General features: G+C 40.0%; 1 protein-coding gene and 1 long non-coding RNA gene across 2 annotated transcripts in view; one reads left to right on the forward strand and one right to left on the reverse strand.

Annotated features, from left to right (window-relative positions):
- ANKRD55 (ankyrin repeat domain 55) overlaps nt 1-25307 on the forward strand; it is a 112842-nt gene that overhangs the window by 39317 nt on the left and 48218 nt on the right. Inside the window, exon 2 of the mRNA XM_067568866.1 lies at nt 24619-24741. Within this exon, the coding sequence (XP_067424967.1) occupies nt 24619-24741 (123 nt within the window). The remainder of the gene's footprint in view (nt 1-24618; nt 24742-25307) is intronic.
- On the reverse strand, nt 1514-23967 carry LOC137166908 (uncharacterized). Its single transcript, XR_010923868.1, has 4 exons — nt 23926-23967; nt 23176-23263; nt 15478-15549; nt 1514-1612 (listed from the first exon to the last, which is right to left on the reverse strand). It is a non-coding gene; the product is annotated as an uncharacterized lncRNA (long non-coding RNA).

Here is a 25307-nt window from a genome sequence, read left to right on the forward strand (position 1 = left end):
GGTTCTCCCCCCCCCCTTCCCACCCAGTTTTCACTGGCACCGTGGAGGGCGGGAGAAAGAGGAAAATAAACAAAAAAAAAATTGGATAGTAAATTTAAAAAAAAATCAGAATATTGAAAGAGAAAAATTCCCCTCCTCCAAACTGCCTCGTCAATAGTTTTGAATAAAAGATATTGTCCTGTTCTAATAATGATTGATTTGCCCATCCAGAAGCACAAAGTGATTGTCTACTGGCTCTATATCAAGCCAAAACTAATTTAGGTTTTAGAAGCATGTGGTTGAATGTACATATGTAGAATTTGTGAAATTAATGGCCTTACCTTGACTGTGCACCTTTCATTCAAAGTCAGTTTTAAAACTTGGATTCAAATATAAAGCTATGAAAAATTAACAGAAAACATCTCCCCACGTTACCATTTGTTGACTAAATGGAGGTTGTCCTAGTGATTGTTACAGAGTCTTGAATTTTCCGTGCAGTGGTACAATGCCATCTGGTACAATAAAACTATCAAAAGTTATAGAAGACAGGATTCCTAAATCTTTCAAAACATGCCTGAAGAAATAGGAAGTGAGATGGTGTAAATGAGCTCAGGCCTGTTCCCACTGAAGTCAATGGGGTCTTGCAGTGGATTTCAATGGAGGCAATGTTGTGTGTAACATGTGAATATCCTGTATGCTGCAAAAATATTGTCCCTACTGACGACTAGATTATGACATGGACTACAGGCTTGCCCAGGTGTGCAGGAGTAAATAGGTGCTTAGATACGTACCAGGAGATATGTCGTTTAATATCCCACTTTTGGGAGAATGAAGACTGTGGGTCAGCTTTACTCTGGACAATTGTGCATAGCTTTGTACACTTTGGTGGAGTGTTGCCAGCAATGAGTTTAGCCCTACCTCTCAGCCCACCGACATGCTTGTTCACATACCACGTGAAACTGTTTCATGGTGAACCTGCTGTTCTAGATCTTTAGAGAGATGACAGATGCTTCTGAGAGCAGGAGGAGGCAGGTTACCAGTGGTCCTTGGGTATTATTTTTAACCTATTTTTATGCCCTCTAATCAGTTTATTAAAACTGCAATTCAGTAAGACCGAAGAGTCAATGTTATGTACATAGGGTATATTTTATCGCTGTGCTCAGAGCTTGACCTAGGCTCACCAGATCAGATCCTATAAAAACAATATTTGTGTTGTACAAACATTAGCTCATTATTTCTCACAACACATCTATGAGGAAGGTAAGTTATAGACCATCCTAGATGCTGTACAAACATAACAAAAATGTGATTCATTCCCCAAAGCCTACAATGTTAAGGGTGCAAAATGGATTCAGAGTTGGACCCTGACTTGCCTGTGTTCATACAGAAGGTAGTAGCGAAGACAGAAATTGAACTCTAAAGTACTTTATTCCCAGCCCTGCACCAAGATAGAAAATATCACAATTTCTTGACAAACCAAGCATCATGCAGGAATTAACATGGCTCAGTGTAAACACACAGTTACCATTCTGTACTTGCATACAATGGTAAATCACAACACCTGAAGTTTTCATCTGTGATCACTCCAATCCTGACCTCTAGCCGGGCTTCTCTTCCATTAAAAAAGGCATCACTTTAAAAAACAGAAAAATTTCAGTTAAAATCCAAATGCCGATAGTATAAGAACCATCCTCTTTGCCTCCTGCCTAGATGGGACAGTACCAGTCCTTCGATTCCATCTCTGTCCTACTCGGTGTCACTTTCACAATCCATGCCCATCACACTGACAATAGCCTTAAGTCTTTGGAGATGTTTCTGTGAGTCTTAAATATCACCCTCTCCCTGAAAAAACCCCGGGACTTGAGCCAAAAGTCTAAGGTTAGGCAGTTATGACAACCTTTGAGCTCCAATATGTCCAGCATTGCTGTACTACTGATTGAGGCCCTAATTTTGCAACCAGCTCTACTTTGGCAAATCCAACGGAAGGTTCAGAGCCTTATTTTGTGTGTGTTAGATTGTTTTGATGATTACTTAATATAGTGTAAAATGTGTAAAAGGTACACAGTCATGGGTTAAGCACCACCAGTGTGTCCAACGCTACATGAGACTCAAAATAGAAACAGTCCCTGCCCTGAAGAACTCACAGGGTCAGTAGGACAGAGGGGAAAGGCTGCACTCAGAAATCCAGAGGAAAGAATGAGTGAGATTTTTAAAATTGTTCATCAGTCATTTGCCTTGTGGATGCTGCTGACCTCTTGGTAAAAAAATTGATGTTACAACATTCTTGCTGAGACTAAAATGTAAAAACCCTTGTGTTCTTTCAATAAATCTCCAGAAGCAAATATAATTCTGGGGAAGCATTGACCTTTGTTGATCTTTTCACTTTCTGTTGAGTATTTGGTTTCTAAAATGCACAAACAAAAGCAGTGACTATAGTATTTTGAGTTTAAGTAGTTTGTGTTGAATCTGTTGTTTAAGGGAACAGTTGGGGTATTTCAATGGATGAAACAGAGCAAAAAATGTTTGTTCTCAGATTCTTGGTTGGAGACTACACACTGGTTTTAAGTGATCACCAAATAAAATCCCATCCTGCTGCAAGGAGTCTTTCTTGTGCCCTTCACAGGATCCCAAAACTAATCTGCTCCCTACAATGCTTACACAGGTTTATCTCCCTACTTCAAGGAATGTTCAGTCAATCAATGGCCATTGTGCTCTGTAGTGTCTCTTGCCCTCAGTCTAACAGATACTATTCAAATTAAGAATATATAGATGCCCTCCTTTGCTTTTACATGGCTGTTTGTCTTTTGGGACATGCTCCTCAGGGCATGACTACTGGAAGGCACTCAGATACAACAGTGATGAGGGTAATAAAAGCACCTATACAGACCAGAATAGACTGTGTTTTTATGTCTACATACAATGTCTAGTGCGTAGGGAGGACTACTGCACTATAAATAAGCCTGAGCTCACTCAAAGGAAATAGTATAAAAATTCCCTATATGAATAAATTGGCAGTCAAGTAAAGAAAGCAATATAAATAAATCAAAGCTTTGATATCAAAGTACCCAAAACAAGATTTCTTTATGCAAACCAATGCTCCAGTTTCAAACACCCTCAAATGCTAGAGAACTTCAAAACTGGCCTTGAATTTTGGGGTGTCTTCTATCTCTAAAATTGCCTGTTGTAGCTTAACAGCCCTGAATTTTAAGCAGTTTGGATTCAGATTCAAATTTAAACATTTGAGGTTCTGAATATTTGTCAAGTCTTATTACACCCACAGTGGGCTCTTAGCAGCAAAACAATGTTTGCAACTATTAAATAATAAAACTACATAATGTTAAGAATACAAGGGAAGCCATCAAATTAAGAAATACCAATGTTAAGGTTGCCTACACAGATTTAACTCTGCCTCTTCTGGTTGACCATAATGATGAAGTCTTTGCACCAGATTCTCTGGTGTGATCCAGCTCCTTTTCACCACTTAGACTGTGCAAAGGAGCTGGATTCTGGCTATAGACAACCAGCACAGAATCCTCTTGTGGAAGGGAAAACTCTCATGAGAAGCTATGCATGATAGGGATATAGAGTGATTAGGTCAGGTAGAGCAGAGCTATGCCCCAATGATCATCACTAATGTAAATTTCTCTAGGCTTCTCTGACTCATACCAGAACTGGGTTGATGGAGAATCAGGGAGCTAGATTTGGTTTTCTGACAGCTTTCCCCACATCCCCTGTGTCAGCACTGCTCATCTTTTTAATTGTTAAGATCCCTGACTCATTCATTTTATAGGTTAGATGGTGCTCAGTTAACTTATTTTTGTCCTTACTGTTCGCTGAGCAGGTTCCTGCCTCATCCACAACTCCTTGTCTTTCGCTGGCCCAATTGTGCTCTCATGAGGTCAAAGTAAATTCATAGTAAGTGCATTTTATCTTACTTACACCATGGTAATTGCAATTAGGTGTTGACCCAGCGTAATGCAAAGATTTGCAGAATTTTGGTCTCATACATTGCACAGAGTGCACCCTGCACACTGAAGGAAGCAGGCAGGGGTGCTGTAACAATTTGTATAGTGGGGGTGCTGAGAGCCATTGAACCAAACTATAAACTCTGTATATGAAGGAAACTATTTCAAGCCAGGGGGTGCAGGAGCATGCCCAGTATCCCTAGTTCCAGCACCTATGGAGGCAGGGTCCCTGCAGGAAAAAATAGTTTAGGTCTTGGAAGCTATGAATCTATGAGAACAAAAGGGACCATTGGGATCATGTAGATCCCGTATAATACAAGACATAGACCTTTTCCAAAATAATTCCTAGGGCATATCTTTTAGAAAAAAATCCACTTTTGGTTTAAATATTGTCAGTGCTGGTAGATTCTCCATGACATTTGGTAAGCTATTCCAATTACTCTCACTGTTAAAAAATGTACGCTTTATTTCCCATCTGAATTTGTCTAGTTTCAACTTCCAGCTATTGGATCGTGGTATACCTTTCTCTGATAGATATTAGTACCGTTATACAAGGCGATGGTGAGACCTCATCTGGAATATTGTGTGCAGTTTTGGTCTCCCACTTTTAAAAAGATGAATTCAAACTGGAACAGGTGCAAAGAAGGGATACTAGGATGATCCATAGAATGGAAAACCCGCCTTATGAGAGGGACTCCAAGAGCTTGGCTTGTTTAGCCTAACCAAAAAAAGGTTGAGGGGAGATATGATTGCTCTCTCTAAATATATCAGAGGGATAAATACAAGGGAGGGAGAGGAATTATTTATATTCAGCGCCAGTGTGGACACAAGAACAAATGGATATAAACTGGCCACCCGGAAGTTTAGACTTGAAATTAGACGAAGGTTTCTAACCATCAGAGGAGTAAAGTTCTGGAACAGCCTTCCAAAGGAAGCAGTGGGGGCAAAAACCCTAACTGGCTTCAAAACTAAGCTTAATAAATTTATGGAGGGGATGGTATGATGGGACAACCTAATTTGGCAATTAACTGATCTATGACTACTAGTAATAAATATGTCAGTGGTCTGTGATAGGACATTTGATGGGGTGGGTTCTGAGTTACTACAGAGAAATCTTTCTTGGGTATCTGGCTGGTGAGTCTTGCCCACATGCTCAGGGTTTAGCTGATTGACATATTTGGAGTCAGGAAAGAATTTTCCCCCAGGGCAGATTGGCAGAGGCCTTGGGGTTTTTTCACCTTCCTCTGTAGCTTGGACCATGGGTCACTTGCTGGTGGATTCTCTGTACCTTGAAGTCTTTAATTTAAACCATGATTTGAGGACTTCAATAACTCAGTCTTAAGTTAGGGGTCTATTACAGGAGTGGGTGGGTGAGTTTCCGTGGCCTGCACTGTGCATGAAGTCAGACTAAATGATTATATTGGTCCCTTCTGACCTTAAAGTCTGAGTCTGTGATAGACTGAAGAGCCAATTATTAAATATTTGTTCCCCATGTAGATACTTAGACACTGAAATCAAGTCATCCCTTAACCTTCTCTTTGTTAAGGTAAAAAGATTAAGCTCTTTAAGATTATTACTGAAAGGCATGTTTTCTAATCCTTTATTCATGCTCAGGACTCTTCTCTGATCTCTCCCAAATTATTAACATCCTTCTTGAATTGTGAACACCAGAACTGGATACAGTATTCTAGCAGTGGTTGACCAGTGCCAAATACAGAGATAAAATAACCTCTCTACTCCTACTTGAGATTCCCGTTTATGCATCCCAAGATCACATTAGACCTTTTGGCCACAGAGTCATACTGAGACCTCACGTTCACCTGATTATCCACCACAACCTCCAAATCTTTTTTGGAGTAACTGCTTTCCAGGATAAAGTCCCCCATCCTCTAAGTAGGGCCTACATTCTTTGTTGTTATTTGTTATTTTTAAATTTGTTATTATTAAAATGCATAGTTTGCTCGCAGCCATCTTACCAAACTATCCAGAACACTGTATGGGTGACTTGTCCTCTCCATTAGTTACCATTCCCTGAATTTTTGTGTCATCTGCTAACTTTATCAGTGATGATATGTTTTCTTCCAAATCATTAATAAAAAGGTTGAATAGTGTAAGGCCAAGAATCAATCCCTGCGGGCCTCCACTAGAAACACACCTGTTCAATGATGATTCGCTGTTTACAATTATATTTTGAGACCTATCACTTATCCATCTTTTAATCTATTTAATGTGTGGTATGTTAATTTTATATCTATCTAGGTTTTTTAAGCAAAATGTTGTGCAGCACCAAGTCAAATGCCTTACAGAAGTCTAAATATATTGTATCGATGCTATTACCTTGTAATCTCTTCAAAAAAGATACCAAGTTGATTTGACAGGGTCTACTTTCCATAGACCATGTTGATTGGCACTAATTATATTACCCTCACTTAAATTCTTTATTAATCGAGTCCCATATCAGCAACTGCATTATCTTGCCCAGATAATGTCAGACTAACAGGCCTATATCTCGACTCCCTCTCCTTTGGCTTGGAGAGTAAATATAAAATGTGTACATTACAAATCGCATTGTAATAGCTCATTAAAACACTGCCTAAAACATACCAAACATGTTTACATTAAGGTTTCCAGTTGCAACTAACCATGGTTACTGAGAACAGTTACACTGAACTTTTAAACCATATCTATTAAATACAGCAATAAATGTCATTCCCTTTTATTTATGTTCTCCTTACTATTCAAAACTCACTCAGTTAAATAGGTGGGTGGCTGATTAAAGTAGGCATCATTTAATTAATAAACTAGAATGTATGCCTACTACAATATTTATATAACAGTCAATTCAGAAAGCATTGTTTGTGAACATAGCATATTCAGTTTGGCTTCTAAAATGAGTACATCAGTATCCAAATTGCATTGGCAGTTTTGCACATGCTCTGTTTGCCACAGTGAATCCTCATTCACCCATTGAAATTTCTGTTTGTTTAAAGCCAGCATTCTTTTTGCTGATGCTGGGTGATCTGTAGTGTCTTTCTCAGACCTGATCAAAAACAGTTTGCACCTCTTAAGGGAGGGTGTTTTCAAGACCTAAAAGCTCAATTAGGCCATTTCTGGCCCATTTCTTTTTAACAGGGTCCTTAACTAACAGAATATACCATTCTCATTATGTGAGTGACCGTGTCTTTGCCTTGACAACAACCTGCAGCCGTAAAGCAAGTTTGATTTTCAAACAAGAAGATTGGCGACAGCTATCATTGCATATATTGTTTACTGTAATATATGGAATTCTTCCCTGGAAACCACGGAGATAGAATTTGCCTGGCCTAGCTGTACATAATGAGATAGACCACAATGGATTTTAGTACCTCATCAGTGTTTGATCAGCACAAGGGTAAGTCACTTGCTACTAATTTCAAGATCAATTGGTTCCAGCATGCCTGTTGAAATTGTATGATTTACCAGCCAAAACCAATGTCTCATATTTTATGGTGGAGGTTTCGTCTAATGTAAATGTCTCATTTTATCAGAAATATCTTTGCTTCACTGTGTCTGTACATTTTGATCACAAAAGGGACCTTCTTCCATCAGTTTTAAGGACAGATATTTCTGCTTACTAGTACTGCTTTTAAAATAAAGCATTGGTTTCATCAGGAAAAAATATAGCATTTTTTTTCTAAGCTCAGCTACAAGATTTGTGTATACAGCAGTTGTTACATTCAAAATAGAACCAGTTAAAAATGAGGTGTTTGACTTGTACAAGTCAAAGTGCCAATTTTCGTAATTAAATTCACCAATTTTGGAACTATAAGATGTAAATAGTGAAAGAAATACACACTGACAAGTGATTTACCTTACTTCAGGAAATCTTTAGATGAACTGCACAAATATTACTAAGTGTCTTAACATAAGATATCTAAAATAAGCCCTAAAGCAATGATAAATTTTCTACAGGAATGGGTTGCTATGGAAATATAAATGGATCTTAGTTACCTATTTTGTTGTTAGATGGTTGAATTTTATTTTATGGGGCGGAGTGGGGGGTGATATATCTAATATAATTGTCTTCCTTTCTTGCTTAATTCACTTAAATTCTATTTTCTTTATATTCCTCTTTATTCACAAAGCAGGAAATGTTAATTGTCTAAACCACTATGTTACACCAAATCTCTCTCCAAGTCAATTTACAAAGCACCAAATGACCTATGTGAAATCTTCCCAGTCTCCAGTATGCATCTGCCAGGTGTACATGCTGATAAAGCAGAGTTGGCCCCAAAAATGAAGGTTTGTGGCTTGCTCTATATAGGGAAAGGCTAACGTGAAAATTTTTCCAAATGCAAGTGGTGCACCTATACTGCTTGTTTATTCTCTTTAACACATCAGCATCCCGCTCTACTGTTCATGAATAAATTGGTATAAATCAGCTCCATATGCATCAAATTGTAATGGGAATCAGTGACTGCGAAACCCAGTTTTGTCTGTCATTTTCTGGATCCATTTTGATTTGAGTGTTTCTCTGAAAGTGGCAAGAATCCTTATTTGGAAAGATTCCTACATTGGCTCTAGCATGTGGTGGGATTCACTCTTTCCACATAGCATTCTTGCCAGACTTTGTTATTGGTCATTCTGTAGGTCTGGCTTGACATGAGTAATTGGTCATGGGTGAGGCCTTCTTTTTGGGAGACAGGATTAGGGAGGTAAATAAATCAGCAGGCTGGAAACAGAATGTCTGTCTTAGCTAAAATAAGAAGGAACACCCAGGGAACCATTTACAATGGGCAAGATAACAATGGATAAAATAAGCCTGAAACATAAATGAGGTATAAAGTAAATCATGGGTGAATAGAGCATGCTGTACAGGGATTGGTTTCTACAATATAAGCAAGCACATCCTAAAATGTGTCATACGATGTGTAGTAAATGCAGTGTGATGTGTAAGTATACATAATCGAAGAAGTTTGTTTTGGAACTTGAGAGGTGTGGTATGCTCTGTACTTACCTCTTTCATTTGAGCCTGATTAACTCAAGTGTAGTTTGATTGTATGCTAATAAAGAAACCTCATTGATTGAGTTTGGATAAGGTCTCAGAGGCTACCTCAACATACTGGTGCCATGACTCAGATACTCTAGTCTAGAGCAGGTAACGTATATACTTAGACTATGTCTACACTGATGGCAGCAAAGTCGCTGCCGTCAGATCGACTTATCTGGATTGACTGAGTGGTCAGTGGAGACCCACTCAGTCAATCCAGAAGTCAACGTACTAAGACCACTTTCTCAAGTGGCGTAGTGCTGCGACGATGGGATCGTGGTTCCCGTTGGCGCAATGCAGTGAAGACAGCGTGCAGAAGAGAAGCACAGAAGTCGATGGGAGTTACGCAAGTTTTTTGAGTACTTTGCGTAACCTCGGTCAACCGCCGCCGAATCGCTGAGGTAAGTGTAAACATAGCCTTAGTGTAAGAGTCACGACCTAGCATGGTACTAGAAGCATTTAAGGATAAGTAGGTTAAATCTAAGGGTGGACCGTATGGACTCCTCTGAGAAGTATTGGAGGAGACTAGGACCAGGTGAAAAAAGAACCTTGAAAAAGTGGTATTAAAGAGAGAGAAAAGAAACTTGGAAGAGTACAGCAGAGATCTGTTGAATGCCACTGAAATTTCCAATATGGATTCATTGCTTCCGAATATACTAGTGGGGATGTAACCTGGGTACAGTTGTGTGTAAAAACAAACAAAACAAAAATTAAAAACAAAATTAAGAGCAATGCAAAGGACATTAATCAGCTCAAACAACAGATTGTTAACCAAAAAGGGGGGTGGGTGGGAAGGGAACATCTAGTAAGTTAAGAAAGAAATACTGCTTGTTGGAAATGTAATTGTAACAATCGGCTTACTAAAGCTGAGACACAGAAGAAAAATAAGGGAGTAAAAACAGCAGAAAAACAAAATATTGCAGTTATCAGAGCAGAGGCCAAAAAGTTCTCACCTGTTTTAAAAAATGTGTTCAAAGTTTAAATATAAAAATTGCAGTTTCAAAATGTAAAAAATGTAAATATGTCATTTACTTATCATTTGCAATTTACAAAAGGAAAACTTTAGGTATATAAAACCATTTTAAAAAAGAAGAAAGTGCAACGGCTTAGCTGGCAAGGCTAAGCCAAGCAAATTTAAAAGATTTGTTTGGTCTCTTAATAAATTGTTTACAACATAGCAATGGACCACAAAATTAAAAAAACACACTTATTTAATAGATGTTCTAATAACAACAACATGTGTAGTATGTGGACGATACACACTACACAAAGTAAAAGCGGTCTTAAGTGATATGGAGCAAGAAAATATGCCCTCTTTTATCTTGACAGAAAAGAGAAGTGACACCAGTTGGCGCAGGGTAAGAAAATTAACAAGGGTCCAATACCCTGAAGTTAAATGTGAAATTACTTCAACATGTACAGTGTGAAAGAAGGTTGTTTTCCCTCTCTAGTAGTCTTGCAAGACAATGCAAGGTCTGGAAAGTCCCAGGCTTGTACTGCTGTTTGCACCTGCAGGTGTAATGTCTTACAGACAGAGTTGCTAGCATGTGGATTCACTCTGGGGGAACAGTATCCAAATTGCACAGTATGGTTGAGATGCTGGAACATTGGTAAAATCAAAGCTGCCTATGTTAAGTATTGTGTGGTGACTGAAGAGGACTACTTCTGGTATGAACCCAGGGAATTTTATTTTAATTGGCCTCTGTTCTGCTTCACACCCAAATTTCCTGTGGTGATAAATGGAAAGATTTTAATATTTTGTACCAGTTTTTTATAAAAGCAAATTACAGAAGGATGCTTTAAAGGCAGAGCAATCTTATAATGTGGGTTTACACTGGAGGAGATGAGCTTGCACCATCTGGTTTGTACTTTGAGCCCAGTATTAATGGTGGTTCAAATGATTACAGCTATTGGTCTTGGGAATGAGTTGCTTAAAAAGGAAAGCACAGAAAGACTGGAATATAATGCAAATGAAATGAATGCTAATATAAAAACAAAAGCAGTGGTATGTAGGCCTGGCTTGACATGAGTAATCGGACATGGATGGGGCCTCGTTTCTAGGGGGGAGATGATTAGGGAGGTCAATTAAATAGCAGGCTGGAAACAGAATGTCACTGGGGAACAACTAGGGAACCATTAACAATGGATAAAAGAAGTCTGGAATGTAAAATGAAGTAAAGTGTAAGTTATGCGTGGACAGAGCATTTAGTACAGAGATTGGTTCCTCCAAAGAAATCAAGCCAGCCCCAAAACATGATGCAATGTGTAGTAAATGCAATGTAATGTGAAAATGAATATGAAGAAAGAGGTTTGCTGTCTAACTTGGGATGTGTGGTACACCCTATGCCCACATTCTACTCTTGAGCCTGATCAGTTCAAATGTCGTTTGATTGTATGCCAATAAAGAAACCTCAGTGATGAGTTTGGAGCTGAGCTGAGTTCTTGGGAACCAAGAGGATAAGGTCTCAGAAGCCACCCCAACACATTCATAACACACCTAGGTATTCTGTGTCAAGAAACCAGCCCGTGACAGTATCTAAAGCTGAATTCTAACACAAATGGTTATCCATGGAGTCGCAACCCACTCGGATTGCATAAACATCCCTTATAAAAGGGACTATGCAACTTATCTTGAACATACAACCCATTGTTTAGGGGCTTCCATTAACACCAGACAGCCATCCAATGCTAGTGTGATGGCACTGTTCTCACCCTGCAGCAAGTTATTGTGGGACACCAGTCCCTGTCACAGAGGTAGGCTTGGTCTGCGCTAGAAAATTAGGTGGGTTTAACTACATCACTCAGGAGTGTGAAAAATGCACACCCCAGAGTGGCAGCAGTAAATCAACCTAAGTCCCCATATAGACAGCACTTCCGTTGACCTAGCTTCTGCCTCTCAGGGAAGTGGATCACCTATGCTAGTGGAAGAACCCCTCACACCAGCATAGGCAGCATCTACACTAAAGCACTACAGCAGCGCAATTTCAGGGGTGCAGATGTGCCTCTGTAGCATTATAAGTGTAGACAAGCCCTCAGTGGCATGTCTGGTAAGCTACAATCTTGAAGGCAAGAGCAGTAGACACATTCAGGATTCTTTCCATTGCCACTAATGCCTGTGTTCCTCACAACTTGTGATGTTTGCTTGTTTGAGTTTACCATGGGCAGGGCTGCCTTTCCCCGGGAGCCAGCACTCCTGTCACAACAGAAGCTCTCCAGGCCCTCTCCCAGCTCCACCATGAGGTTACACATCAGCCTACTCTGTTAGTTGCTCTTCTCTTCTCAGTCTTGTTCTCTGTTGGCTCATGGCTGTATCAGCCAGCCTTTCAGGGTTGCTTCTTGTGGTCCAGTTCTACTTGTGGACGGCTATTGGGACCTACTGCTTGATCTACCCTTCATAGCTAGCTCTCAGCTGCTGTCTCCAGCTTACTGATAAATGCTCCTGCCTCTCTCTCTCACCTGTTCCTCATCCTATGTCCTCTGCAAAGTATGCTGCCACCTCTTTCTGGTCACTATGGTTCACCTGGTGCCCCCTGTTGGCCAGATCACTGCTCCCAGAGTGGAGGACTGACTTTCCCCAAGGCAGATGGGTGTTAAACTAGTTCAAGAGCATGAAGAGGAGAAGAGCAATAGTGGGGGAAGGGGCGGGGGGAGGAGGGGGAGCGGGAGTTGGTGCACAGTCACAGATCTTCCCTGCCCCCAGGGCAAACTTGGTCCATGTAAAACAGCAGAGCTGTCTGCATTTCCTCCCCAGTGCAGCCACTCTTAAAGCAGTGCATATGTTCAGGGAGGATGCAAGCTGAGGCAGCAGCCTGCTGGGTGCCTCATTCTGAACAGTTGATGTGTAAAGCAATGAGCAATGGGGAGACAGAAAGGAACAACAAAAAACAAAAAAAACCTGAGCCATAGAAAATATAGAGGGAAAAGAAGACAAAACACATGAGATGGGGGTGCGGGGGGGGAAGGAGGGAGGGAAACTGAGGGGGAGCCAGGGATAACACCGAGATAAACTGACATTTCCAGTTTATTTGCCAAGCATGGGAGGGAAAATATTTCATTAAAAGTCTGTGAACCACCAGGTTAAGTGTTTAAGATCCTGCAGCTCCTAAGAGAACTGCTAGGTCATCCATGTGGGTTGGAGGGAGCAGGAGTGAGCACTACCTAGCAATGGGCCTGGGCCCATCAACCAAAGAGAACCTGATACTCCATTTACTGTACATTCTGTTAGATTGTCTCCAAAGGACATCTCATTGCATGCAGCTACTGGTTTAGGCACAAAGTCTTTTGAGGACAAACCCTGCTGTCTTTCCCTCATAGAGTAATGCTAATTATAATTCATTTGTACAATGGCAGCATCTTTAACCAACCATGTTCACAGCCCCATTGCTCTAGGCACTATACAAGCATAGTGAGCAGCAGTCCCAAAGAACTTTTAATCAAAATAAGCAAAACAGATAGAGACCTGGGAGAGGGGGGAAAGGACTGAACAAAGAAATTGTACGAACAATGTTGTTAAACATCATGTTTAGGCCCAGGATTTCTGAGGTTTCTCTACTGCAGCAGAGAATCACATATTGCACTCCTGTCTTCTAGGTATAATTCACCTTCAGAATGACAGTCCCAAATAACAACATGTAGTTTCAGGGCTCTCTGCAAAAAGAATTTTATCGTTATGCATTGAAATTGTCATGTCCTTACTCTGGCACATGCAGTGATGGTTTTGGGGTGTGGGGGTGGGGGTGTGTGTGTTTTCATAAAGAAACAAACAACAAAATACAAAAAGGTAAATGACTCTCAGATTCTATATGTTATCAAATGCCTCACATGTCACAGGACATCCAGTAAAGTTATGCAACTTTTTGACTTGTCAAAGCTGTGAGACCAGTTAATATAAAATCAGCAAATATTACACAGACATAAGCTGTTAGGGTGGTGGTAACAATAATACACAAAGATGGAATGGAAGAAGGGACCTAGGAGAGAGAGGGGGCAGGAAGAGGAAGGGAAAAAGCAGAGAGGTCAGATGGAATGGATGTGCCGTGGTATTTGAGCTATCTCAGCATTCTTTATCCAAATATATCAAGAGACCAGCTCCATTATTTTTTGAATTAATATAATTAGTCTCTACTTTAATAAGATATTCTTTCTTTCATTGCTAACTCAGACAGGTGTGAATAACACAAGGATGTTTTTAATAATCAAATCCATAAAATAAGAGAATTGTTAAGTGGTGTCTGAATTCTATATTCATACATTATGTGCTGTTACTTGAGTATTAATTGGCTGTTGCTGGTGGGCCAAGTAGCATGCTAACATTCATGAAACATGTTATCACAATGCAGCAGAAAGAAAAGCATGTTCCATTACTTCAAGCATCAAAGCGCTGGGAGAGATGGATGCTTGTTGCTAAGCAGTTGTTCATGCTGAATTGATGTGAAGTGAGCCTGATATGGCATGCTTCAATATCTGCCAGGGACTGATGGTCTTTATGATGAGAACAAGCAGTATCTTATTTATGAAATTAAATAGACTGTCTAGTACAGTGTCTCATTGATAAGCAGTGGAAATCATCAAGGGCATTCTGTATGAAACAGGTGGGGAAAGCAAATAATAAAAATACATAATTCTCCACAACATTGAACATGTAACACCTTTTTCAACTTTCCTGTTTTAAAATCACTAATAATAATTAATAATGTATAAATACCTCATTGTCAGTAAGGTCATATATATTTAGCTCCAGCAATTTTATGTGGATGTTAGACTAGACTTTAGTTGTTAACAGAGAGATCCCATGTACATAGAACACATTCCTTGTAAAACACTACATTAAGATCATACTAAATGTGTATTTATACATCTCATTTTTGACCAGACTGCTGGTATTTTATGTCATGAAAGAAAGCATATCCTTTCAGAACACTACTACATATTTCAGAACTGCTGAATGGAAATGTCAACTTTTAATATTCCTTTTTTCCTGAATGTTAAAAATACACTAGAAATGGTTAAAAAAAACAAACCTAAACACATTTGTAACTGTGACAGCACCTTTTAACCGTACATTCTTGGGCTCTCTGCCCACAGTGGTGCCTGCGGATCTTTCTGTGGCACTGCTCTGTGTAGGCAGATTACAGCCTTCTCCTAACACTTGACCCATACACAGGCTGTCGTTTGCACATTTTCTGCTTCCCAGAAGATGTGACATCTTCCATTCAACTGTACCAGATGGTAATTTCCCCCAGATGAAACAGCGTAACAGTCAGCTTAGGTTAAACAAATGTAGCATTTATCAGTGTTTTAACAGAACAGTGAGAAAGCAAATTCAGTCAGGTAAACACACTTGAATGCAGAGGACCAGCTCCTTTTCTGGGGTAAATTGGTGTCGCTCCATCACAATATGTTTACTCCAGCTGAGGATGTGACCCCAAAAATACAATAAAAATCCACAAATTGGTACTGTGAACATCTAACAAAAAGAGATTAAAAGTATGATATGTTTGTTACCTGACTGATGCATTAGTTAATTTGTCCCCTTTCTGACACAATTTCTCAGTCTGTTACTTCCTAGTGACATAGCTGAAAAGAGAAATTACTTGAGCTTAGCAAACAGAGCATTTATAGTTCACCTTGTCCGTGATGCAAAGGTTTGACACGTTGCAGTGGAGTTATAGCTGATTAGAGGTATGTCAAAACACACAGATCTTGTTTAAGCCATCCTGTCTGAAAGCAGATCACTATGCACAATGGAATTAGCATTCATTAAAATGTGTGTGTCTAATGATATATTATGGCGTTGGTACAGATAGGAATACATAATATGTTCATTTAATCATTCCTGTTACTGGTTAAGGATTCCCCACCTATTCCCATGCCTCGTGCTAGCTGTGGGCTGTGTAAATCCTATAGGGGGCTCTCTGCCACTGACAACAGTAAAGTCAATGTTTTTGGAGGGGGGGATAACGGAGAGGGTCACTGAATAATTTTCTGGCTCTTCTGGGATAGGAAGGATGTTTCTATGTTGGTGTATGGGGATTGGGAGGTCAAGGGTTGGATTACTGTGGCTGGGAAAGTTTGTTTGTTTTTTATTTTCTTATGTGGGAAAGTGAGTTTAGGAGCCACCTTCTGTTACTTAAGTGTTAATGTTCTATTGCTTTTGTTTTATTGCTCTGTGGTGGGTAAGTGCCTCACGTACTCCAGGACTAGAGGATTTGGCTTCCTTTTCTAGATGGATCATTCCATGTCTCTGGCAAGAGTAGGCCTGCCGACATCGTATAAAACCTGAGGATTTTTGCATAAAACGTGCATATGCAAAGTGTATGTCATTTTAAAATCCCCCATGGGCACCCAGGATACAAATACCCCAAACTCATTAGTTATCCCCCCACAAATAATTGATCCTGCTCCTTTGTTCCATCAAATTCTTCCCCTCTCCCATAAGATTTCCATCATTTATAAATGTGAAAGACTCCCATAACAGAACTCAAGACTGAAGTCCCCTGTCTACCTGCAGAATAGATACAGCAGACGTACCAGCAATGTAAGCGTCACCTCTCTGCCTGCCAAATTGCGTCAAACTCCATGCAGAGGATACACCTTTTGGAGTAAGAGGTTAGAACTCATTTCAAAATCAGGTTTGGCCTCTCTACCAAGATTACCAATTGCAATAGTGGTTTGCATAGTGTGGAAATCTATCTATCTATTGGACACTGAACCAAAATCACTGCCTTATTTCACGCATTGGTAGGCTGCTGAGCATCCTTCAAACAGTAATGGTGCTTGGTTATTTCTGATCCCAGCTATCTTGAAAGTTGTGACCTACAGATCAAAGGTTCAGTATCTACTTTCCAACTCTTGAGCATTCCTTATCAATTTTTATTTATAAGTTATTTAAAATACATAATTTAAGAGACTGACTAAAAGAAAAACAGACGGTGATCTGGTCTCAATTTAACAGTAATGGAATGGGAGGTTCTGCATTTTTGGAGGTAGATTTAATGTCCTCTTTCTAACTCTACCAAGACTATAAGCACTAACCCTGAGACTAACTTTTCTTAGGGTAAGGGTTGATTCGGTCTCCAAGGTAGCCAAGTTTTAAAACTAAGAATGATGATTGTTTCCTAGGGAGAGAATGTCATGTGTGTGGAATTATGCTGGATGAGAAATTATAATGTGGAACTAATTGGGAATGGAGCTGAGACCACATAGGATCGTGGATTTGACTCATATGTCATACAATTTTTAAATATTTTAAAGATGTTTTATCATTTATGCATCCAGGAAATAATAAATAAGTGTTTGTTTATTTGTTGGTATATTTGTGAATGGTTTGAAAAGACTTCTTTAAAGCTGCTTGGAATTTTTTTGCTTTTTACCTACAAACAATTTTCAAATGTAATTATGTTAGCACAGAAAATTATGTGCTGTGGTACATAACACAGCACTGCCCTTACCCCTTTCCATTGATCAGCTCCTCCCATTCATGTTACTTAGGGTATGTCTACCCTGATGGCAGCAAATTCACCGCTGTCAGATCGACTTATCTGGATCGACTTGAGTGGTTAGTGTAGACCCGCTCAATCGATCAGGAAGTTGACATACTAAATCCACCCCCTCAAGTAGCGTAGTGCTGCGTCGACGTGAACACAGTTCCTGTTGGCGCAGTGCAGTGAAGACACTGCGCAGAACAGAAGTACAGCAGTCGACAGGAGTTACACAAGCTACTCTGCCTAGCTTGCGTAACTCCCGTCGACTGCCGCCGAATTGCAGGGTAAGTGTAGACCAAGCCTTAAACATTGCTTTTCTGTCACCTTCCTTTGTTCACTATGTAATCCAGTGGCCTGACACACTTTGCTTCAAAGAGAAAAAGGCCTGATCTCAGTTACACTAATGGGATGTAAGGCAGTTGGTCTGCTTATGTCACTCTGGTGGTGTGACGGAGCATCAGACCTTAGATCTTTTGTGTAGCTGAAGCGATGACTTTTTTGTACCAGGGCATCTACATTGCCACTGGGAGCAAGCCTCCGAGCCCTAGCAGATAGACTTTCACTAGCGTGGCTTGAGCCACCGCACCAAAAATAGCAATGTGGATATTATGGTTTGGACTGAAGGCTGGGCTCTGGAACCTAAGGGGTTGGGTGGGCTTGAAAGCCCGAACCTCAATGTTCACACTGCTATTTTTAGCATGCTATCTTAAGCCCTACTAGCATGAGTCTGTCTGCCTAGGCTGAGAGGCTTGCTGCAGCTGCTGTGTAGACATACCCTTAAAGACCAGACTGTTACAGGGCAGCAGCATTTACCTAAAACATCATAGTAGGCGTGAGCCTGTGGAGAAAGGGTTAGGTGAGTTCTGTTGATTCACTGTGAAAGACAGCTCTTTACCCTACCAAGGTATCAGGGAAGTGGGGGGACGGTGGCTTTCTAGACAGAGAAGATTGAGGGTGTGGGCTACACAGTCTGGATGGAGGAATCCTAGAAGCAGAGAGAAATTTTGAGCAGAACTTTATCATATTATTAACTTCTATGTTCTTAGAAACAGATTGTGTTAAGGGGATGAATTTGGACTTTATAGAATACCTGAACTGTGTTTGAGAGCAGCTTCAGAAAGACAGGCTCACATGGACCTCTTTGCTATTGTAAAAGCAGTTCACCCTCAAGCTTACACTCTAATATTAAATACAGTTTAGTTTAAAAACTCAATAGGTATGAGATCTTAAAGAAAATACAGAAACATCAGTCATTGTGGCAATATATGATAGAGGATTGTAAAGGAAATTCTGAAACAACTTGAGACATTTAGATGCTATTAAGGGCTAAAAAAGGAGATTAAAATTGAAAATATGTTCGGAGTCCAATTTTACATCTTAATGTTGGAGTTTCATAAATAATCATCTTGCTTTCCCAGCAGTTGCTAAAGTGCAAAATGAAATTGCTATTCAGTGTTTCACATGAAAGATTACTTATGTCTGAAGTTTGTGTAGCAATAATTAGATCTTGTACTCCTTCAAAAGCAGGTTAGTTGAAGTGAAAGAAACTCTAACTACGAGGAAATATACCACATGTGGCTCTTTAATAGCACCCAGAAAAACCTCTGAAATTGTCAAAAATATAATTTGTCTGTAAGAATTACTCATGGCCAGTGGAGGACATGCATATTTTTCATTAGGACTGGAACCACCCTCTGTGAGCTTGGACAAATAACCGGGTTTCTCTGGGCCAATCCTGTCATCCTTATCTAGGCATAAATGTCCTGACCCCCTTCTGTAAAATAGAAAGAATAATAATCTACTTCAAAGAGGCGTTCTGGGGCTTTAAGGGATGTTGTACTGGGAAGACATAAAGCGTTACCTAGCAAAATTCATGACATTACAAGTAAGCTTGGCAGAATTTTGTTTGGTTTGCAGTTTTGATGATTAATATAGATTTTAATAAGATTTTGTTCCAATTTTTACCTATTTTTTATTTTTACAGTTCCTAGAAATTAAGGGGGAGTAGGGTGGGGATTGGGGTTAGGACAGTACTGACAGCAGGGCTGCAGCAGGGTCTCTGCATGGCCAAGGGGCCCAAGACACCGAGGCACGAGGTGGGGAGAGGCTACGGTCCTGACACAGCAGAGCAGAGACCTCTGTCAGGACTGTGAGGACAAGGAGGACAAGCTACCAGGGGGACCACCCCCTGCTGAACTTTTTCCTACTGGGGATGTATCCCTCACTCCTGGCTGGTGAATGAGTGAGCAGGGCCATAAAAGAGGAGCAGCAGAGGGCTCCCTGCACAGCCATGGTGTGAGTGACACCTGAACCCTGTAGGTGCAAGGTGCAGGGAAAGCTGAGGACCTGATGGGGCAGAGCAGATGCCCCAGGTTAAGACTTGTAGGAAGAGGACAAGTCCCTGGATGTTGAGGAGGCCCCCACGTTGCTGAATGGCTCCTGCCCTGAGACAGCTCCCACACTCACAACTGGTGAGGGAGAGAGCAGGTCCATGATGGTGGGGCTGCAGAGGTCTCTCTGTGCTGCCAGAGGGCTAATGACACCTGATCTCTGCAAGTACAAGGCACTAACAAGAATTTTTGCTATAAACTGGGGATGTATCAGTTGGAAGTGACAGAGGCAGAGAGAGACCTGGGTGTATTGGTTAAGGACAGGATGACTATAAGTTGCCAGTGTGATACAGCTGTGAAAAAGACTAATGGAATCATAGAATATTAGAGTTGGAAGGGACTTCAGAAGGTCATCTAGTCCAACCCCCTGCTCAAAGCAGGACTAACCTCAGCTAAATCATCCTAGCCAGGGCTTTGTCAAACCTCTAAAGATAGAGAGTCTACCACCTCCCTAGGTAACCCATTCCAGTGCTTCACCACCCTCCTAGTGAAAAACGTTTTCTAATGTCCAACCTAGACCTCCCCCACTGCAACTTGAGACTGTTGCTCCTTGTTCTGTCATCTACTACCACTGAGAACAGCCTAGCTCCATCCTCCCTGGAACCCCCTTTCAGGTAGTTAAAGGCTGCTATCAAATCCCCCTCATTCTTCTCTTTTGCAGACTAAACAAGCCTAGTTCCCTCAGCCTCTCCTCATAAGTCTTGTGCTCCAGCCCTCTAATCATATTTGTTGCCCTCCGCTGGACTCTCTCCAGCTTGTCCACATCCTTTTTGTAGTGGGGGGCTCAAAACTGGACGCACTACTCCAAATGCAGTCTCACCAATGCCGAATAGAGGGAAATAATCACTTCCCTCGATCTGTAGGCAATGCTCCTCCTAATGCAGCCCAATATGCTATTAGCCTTCTTGGCAACCAGGGCACACTGCTGACTCATATCCAGCTTCTTATCCACAGGTACTTCCAATAGAGGGATAGAAGTGTTATTTCCATTATATGAGGCACTGAGGCAGTCTCATATGGAATACTGGGTGCAGTTCTGGTCTCCCATGTTTAAGAAAGATGAATTCAAACAAGAACAGGTGGAGAGAAGGGTGACTAGGATGATCAGAGGAATGGTGATCTAACTTACAGGAGATGATTTAAGGTTCTTGGCTTATTTAGCCTAACCAAAAGAAGGATAAAGGAAGATATGATTGTTCTCTATAAATACATAAACATGGCGGCGGGAGATGAATTATTTAAGTATTTAATTATTTAAGGGCCAGTGTTGGCACAAGAACAAATGGATATAAACTGGACATCAATAAATTTAGGCTTGAAGAGTGAAGTTCTGAACAGCTTTTCAATGGGAACAGTGGGGGCAAAAAACCTAACTTGTTTTAAGAGAATTTCTGGAGACGATGGTACGATGAGGTGGCCTATAATGGCATATGGCCCATCCACAACTGCTCTTAGCAAATACCTCTAATGGCTGGAGAGATCTGAGTTATTACAGAGAATTCGTTCCCAGGTGTGTGGCTGGAGTGGGTAGGTGAGGATCTGTGGCCTGCAATGTTTAGGAAGTCAGGCTAGATGGTCATGATGATCCCTTCTGGCCTTGGAGTCTGAGTCTGAGCTCAAGAAAGATCCATGGCTGTTCTATAGCCCTCAAATAAGGCAATATTACATGCTCTATATAGTGTAGCCATTCTGTTCTCATTCTCCCTCTCTCATGCATACAGGCTAGGGACCAGAGATAATAGAAGAGAAGTTACCAAAATGACAGAAGGCTCAGATGAATTCATGTCAGTGTTAAGTGGAAATAACCTTCAGTGAGGAACTCACTTGTTCAGCTTTTTAATTTAGCTTTACCATGATGCAAACTGGGAATACTCTTCATAACTTCAAGCTACATATACTGTTTTGTGCCATCTCACGTGGTTCTTCTTAGCATATGCACAACATGCTTCAGATAGCAGATGACCAGGATTCATCACTGAATTTGGTCCACTGGTTGGATCATTAGCTTCCCCGGCTGGGGGCAGGTACTGACAGGGAGTTTGGCATGGATGATGATCCATGCCCCCATTCTCATGCAGTGTAGATTTTATCTTGGCAGGCAGCTAAAAGGAATGTAGGTTTTCTACCAGAAAAAGATATAGGGTGGATTTTCAAAGTTAGGACCGAGCAATCTCTCACATACCCTTTTACTCATCTGCAAATATTCAGTGTGGATACACAAATAACATATTTGCATTTGAACATGGACAGATAGGCACCAACTAGCTATATGGACATGCAAGTAACTTATTTGTGTATATAATTAAAGCACATGCTAATATGCCACGTTAGACACACTCATGGGGGAATATGTAATCCATAATCTGGGAGTTAATCATAAATTTTATTCAAATAACAGGTCACATTTTCACCAAAATGAAGTGTGTGTGTGTGCGCGCCCATTTATTATTTACTTTTTCTCTTGTACAGATAACTGAATTTTTAAACTATTTCTGGGAGTGTCACAAATTCAATGATTTTCACCTGTGTTGCCACACCTCTGGATTACAACACCCTTGACAGTCTGTCTCATCATGGTTTGATGAATTAGGAGTCTTTTTAGTTTTACATTTATATGGGTCTAGAAATACTGTATTAAAACATGATTTTTAACTTTATTTTCACTGTTATTGAAATTTACGTGGATGTTATTTTTCCTCAAACATCATTGGTACAGAAGGCTCAAAGGAGTGTGCTCATAATCCAGTAATAACATTTCAACCTGATGTTACAGAGACTGCAAACTCTGTCTAGTAAAGTAAAGCTGCCTTTTGGAATGAGGGCCACTGGTGAAATTGGAGATCAGTTCAAAAAGAATCTCACCATGAGAACAAATAAGATTACCAGAAATGAAGGAATAAATTAGATTAAAAGGGACTTTCACCTGCATTTTCACAAATTTTGACTGGTGAAATTAATGGAGACATTCTTCTTAACTGAAGCAGAACTCAACTATTGATAGTGAGCAACTGCTTTGCACTTGGTCTTTGGTAACTGTTAATGGAATGTAACCTCACCAGGCTCCTTCAAAAACTCCTCTTAAATGAGACTCCTGGATTTTTCTAGGCTGCCATCGTCAAGTAACTATAGAGACCTTTTTATTTGATTACTCTGTGAGTTGCTGTTGATGATTAATTTGAAAAGTATTGTTTTGTGAAGGATTGCACTTTGATAAATTAAGTCATTTCTCTGGTCAACCTATGATTGTTTTTTGCTTTTTGCTTTTCAGAAGCACAACTCTTTTAGGACTCTAATTCTATGCATGGCAGTAATATGTAAGCAGGACTTACGGTTCCATGAAATCCAAATGCAGGCATAGACAATGTAATGACTACCCATTCACTCTTCTAAGGGTAAACTCTCTATGTACCGGCATTTCTGAAACAGAAGAAAAAAATCCAGCTGCTAGAATAAAATGATACATAGAGCACAATCAAGAGAACCCTGGATGCAAAATGTTTGTGTTTGAAGACCACTGCTGGTTATTTATGATATAACAAACAAATGGTCTGATTATTTTAAAACATTAATGCATACAAAGCCCTGCTTGTGGTGAACTTCCAGTGTAACTTTAAATCACTCGTGGTAATCTGTCTAGTATAAGTAAAGTTTCAGAGCAAACAGGCTTTCACTCTTTGGAATAGGACTTCAAGGATGATTCTTTAATCCATACTTTTTATTCTTTCATTTTAAAGTGCAGCTAAATAATGCAAAGTGTTGCAACAAAGTAAATAATACTCTGGATTTCTATAGTGCCTTCCATCTAAGGATCTCAAGATGTTTTACAATCAAGTCTCATAACATCCCTGTGAGTTACAGAAGTATTGTACTTGGCTGGATTCTCCAGAAAATTAAGACCATTCTGTGTGGCCATGGTACAAAGTGGCCTTAAAGCAGGTGGAGATAACCAGTGTGATACCCCCCTACACAGGAGAACTCTGCACTGATGACATGCTGGCAGAGATGGCTCCAATGCTTCTTTCACCAGCCACCCCACCTTCACCCCTCAGGGAAGCTTATTTAAAATTGGAGCAATGTACCTTTCATCTTGTAAACTATCATCAGGATCATTTGTTGGAATATGTTACTTCGGTTTTAAATCAGCTTTTTTGTAATACCTGGCACTATAGAATGCAAAAAGAAAGTAAGGATTATACAGTCCTCATTGGTATTTGCCAGCCAGTTTACACTTCCTTATTTTAAACACTATTTGCCTTTAAAACCCCCATCAAAATTGCAAACATTTTTATTTCCTAGAGAAGGATCGGAATACTTCAAAGGAAGCAAGTGCATAATCTTTGCCTCGTGTTTTGTGGTGATATAATAAAGAAACTGAAAATGTCTGTATCCTTAACTAATACTGTACCACACATACATATGTGGCTGCTAATCTTTTGAGAACTTTCTCATACCTTCATTGATGGGGTTTTTTTTACAGCTTAGTGTTTCTCACTCCAGACTCAATTCTGTGCAATTAATATGACTTTCATGAGTTGAGTCAGAAACCTAACCCCACACACTGCTGAATGACTCTATCTGAGAATTCGTAGGAGGTTGTTGGCACTGGACATGATTCAGATGACCAAATACAACATCATGTTGGTTGGATCTGTTTTTTGTTGGATCACTCATGAGTTATGTGATCAACCCAGCCTCATGAAAATAAATGGAATTATTTTCACCATTCACCTTTTGGAGAGTTTCCCCACATACTTCTGTGTATCTGCCTCTAGGTGATTCAGCGGAAGAAATCGACCTTACTGTGGTTTACCAAGCAGCAGCTAATGGTGATGTCAACACACTGACTGCAGTGATTCGTGAAGATCCTTCAATATTAGAATGCTGTGACAGTGAGGGTAAGACTGTTGTTTAGCCTGTTTCCAAAGGGTTAATCACTATAATATGTGATTGAGCTAGAATCTTTTTTCCATTTTTAATATTGATGTTAAGAATCATTGAAAAATCACAGTAGGAATGGGAAATTGGTATTTTCTTTGGGAGATCCATTGGGAATATGCATTTTGAAAGAGTCTAAATGGCCATAAAATAATATTGTTCTTCCTCCTTATAAGTTCATTTATTTACATGGGATTATTTTATTTACATGTATCAGACAGTGGACATGGGACACTGCCATGAATTTACATTGTTTTTCTTAGGAAGGAAGATGCTGGAAAATTGCTAAAATTTCAGAGGACGATAGAGAAATAATTTATTCTAGTCAAATCCAAATGCTATATATTTTTTGACATCTTAAAGACTCATTTAGCCAAATTTTCAAAAGTGGACACCAGCAGTTATTTGTGCTAGCAAAATATGGGCACAAGTACAAACAGATAATTGATAAAATGGTAAAATAAGCAGTTTCTTGCCAAAAGATCAGTTGCACATATAGTTACCCATTTTATGCTTGAAACTGCAT

The sequence above is a fragment of the Emydura macquarii genome, unplaced genomic scaffold (assembly GCF_026122565.2).
Source record: "Emydura macquarii macquarii isolate MOO-44397 ecotype Brisbane River unplaced genomic scaffold, CSIRO-AGI_Emac_v2 contig_2897, whole genome shotgun sequence".
NCBI classification, from domain to species: Eukaryota; Metazoa; Chordata; order Testudines; family Chelidae; genus Emydura; species Emydura macquarii.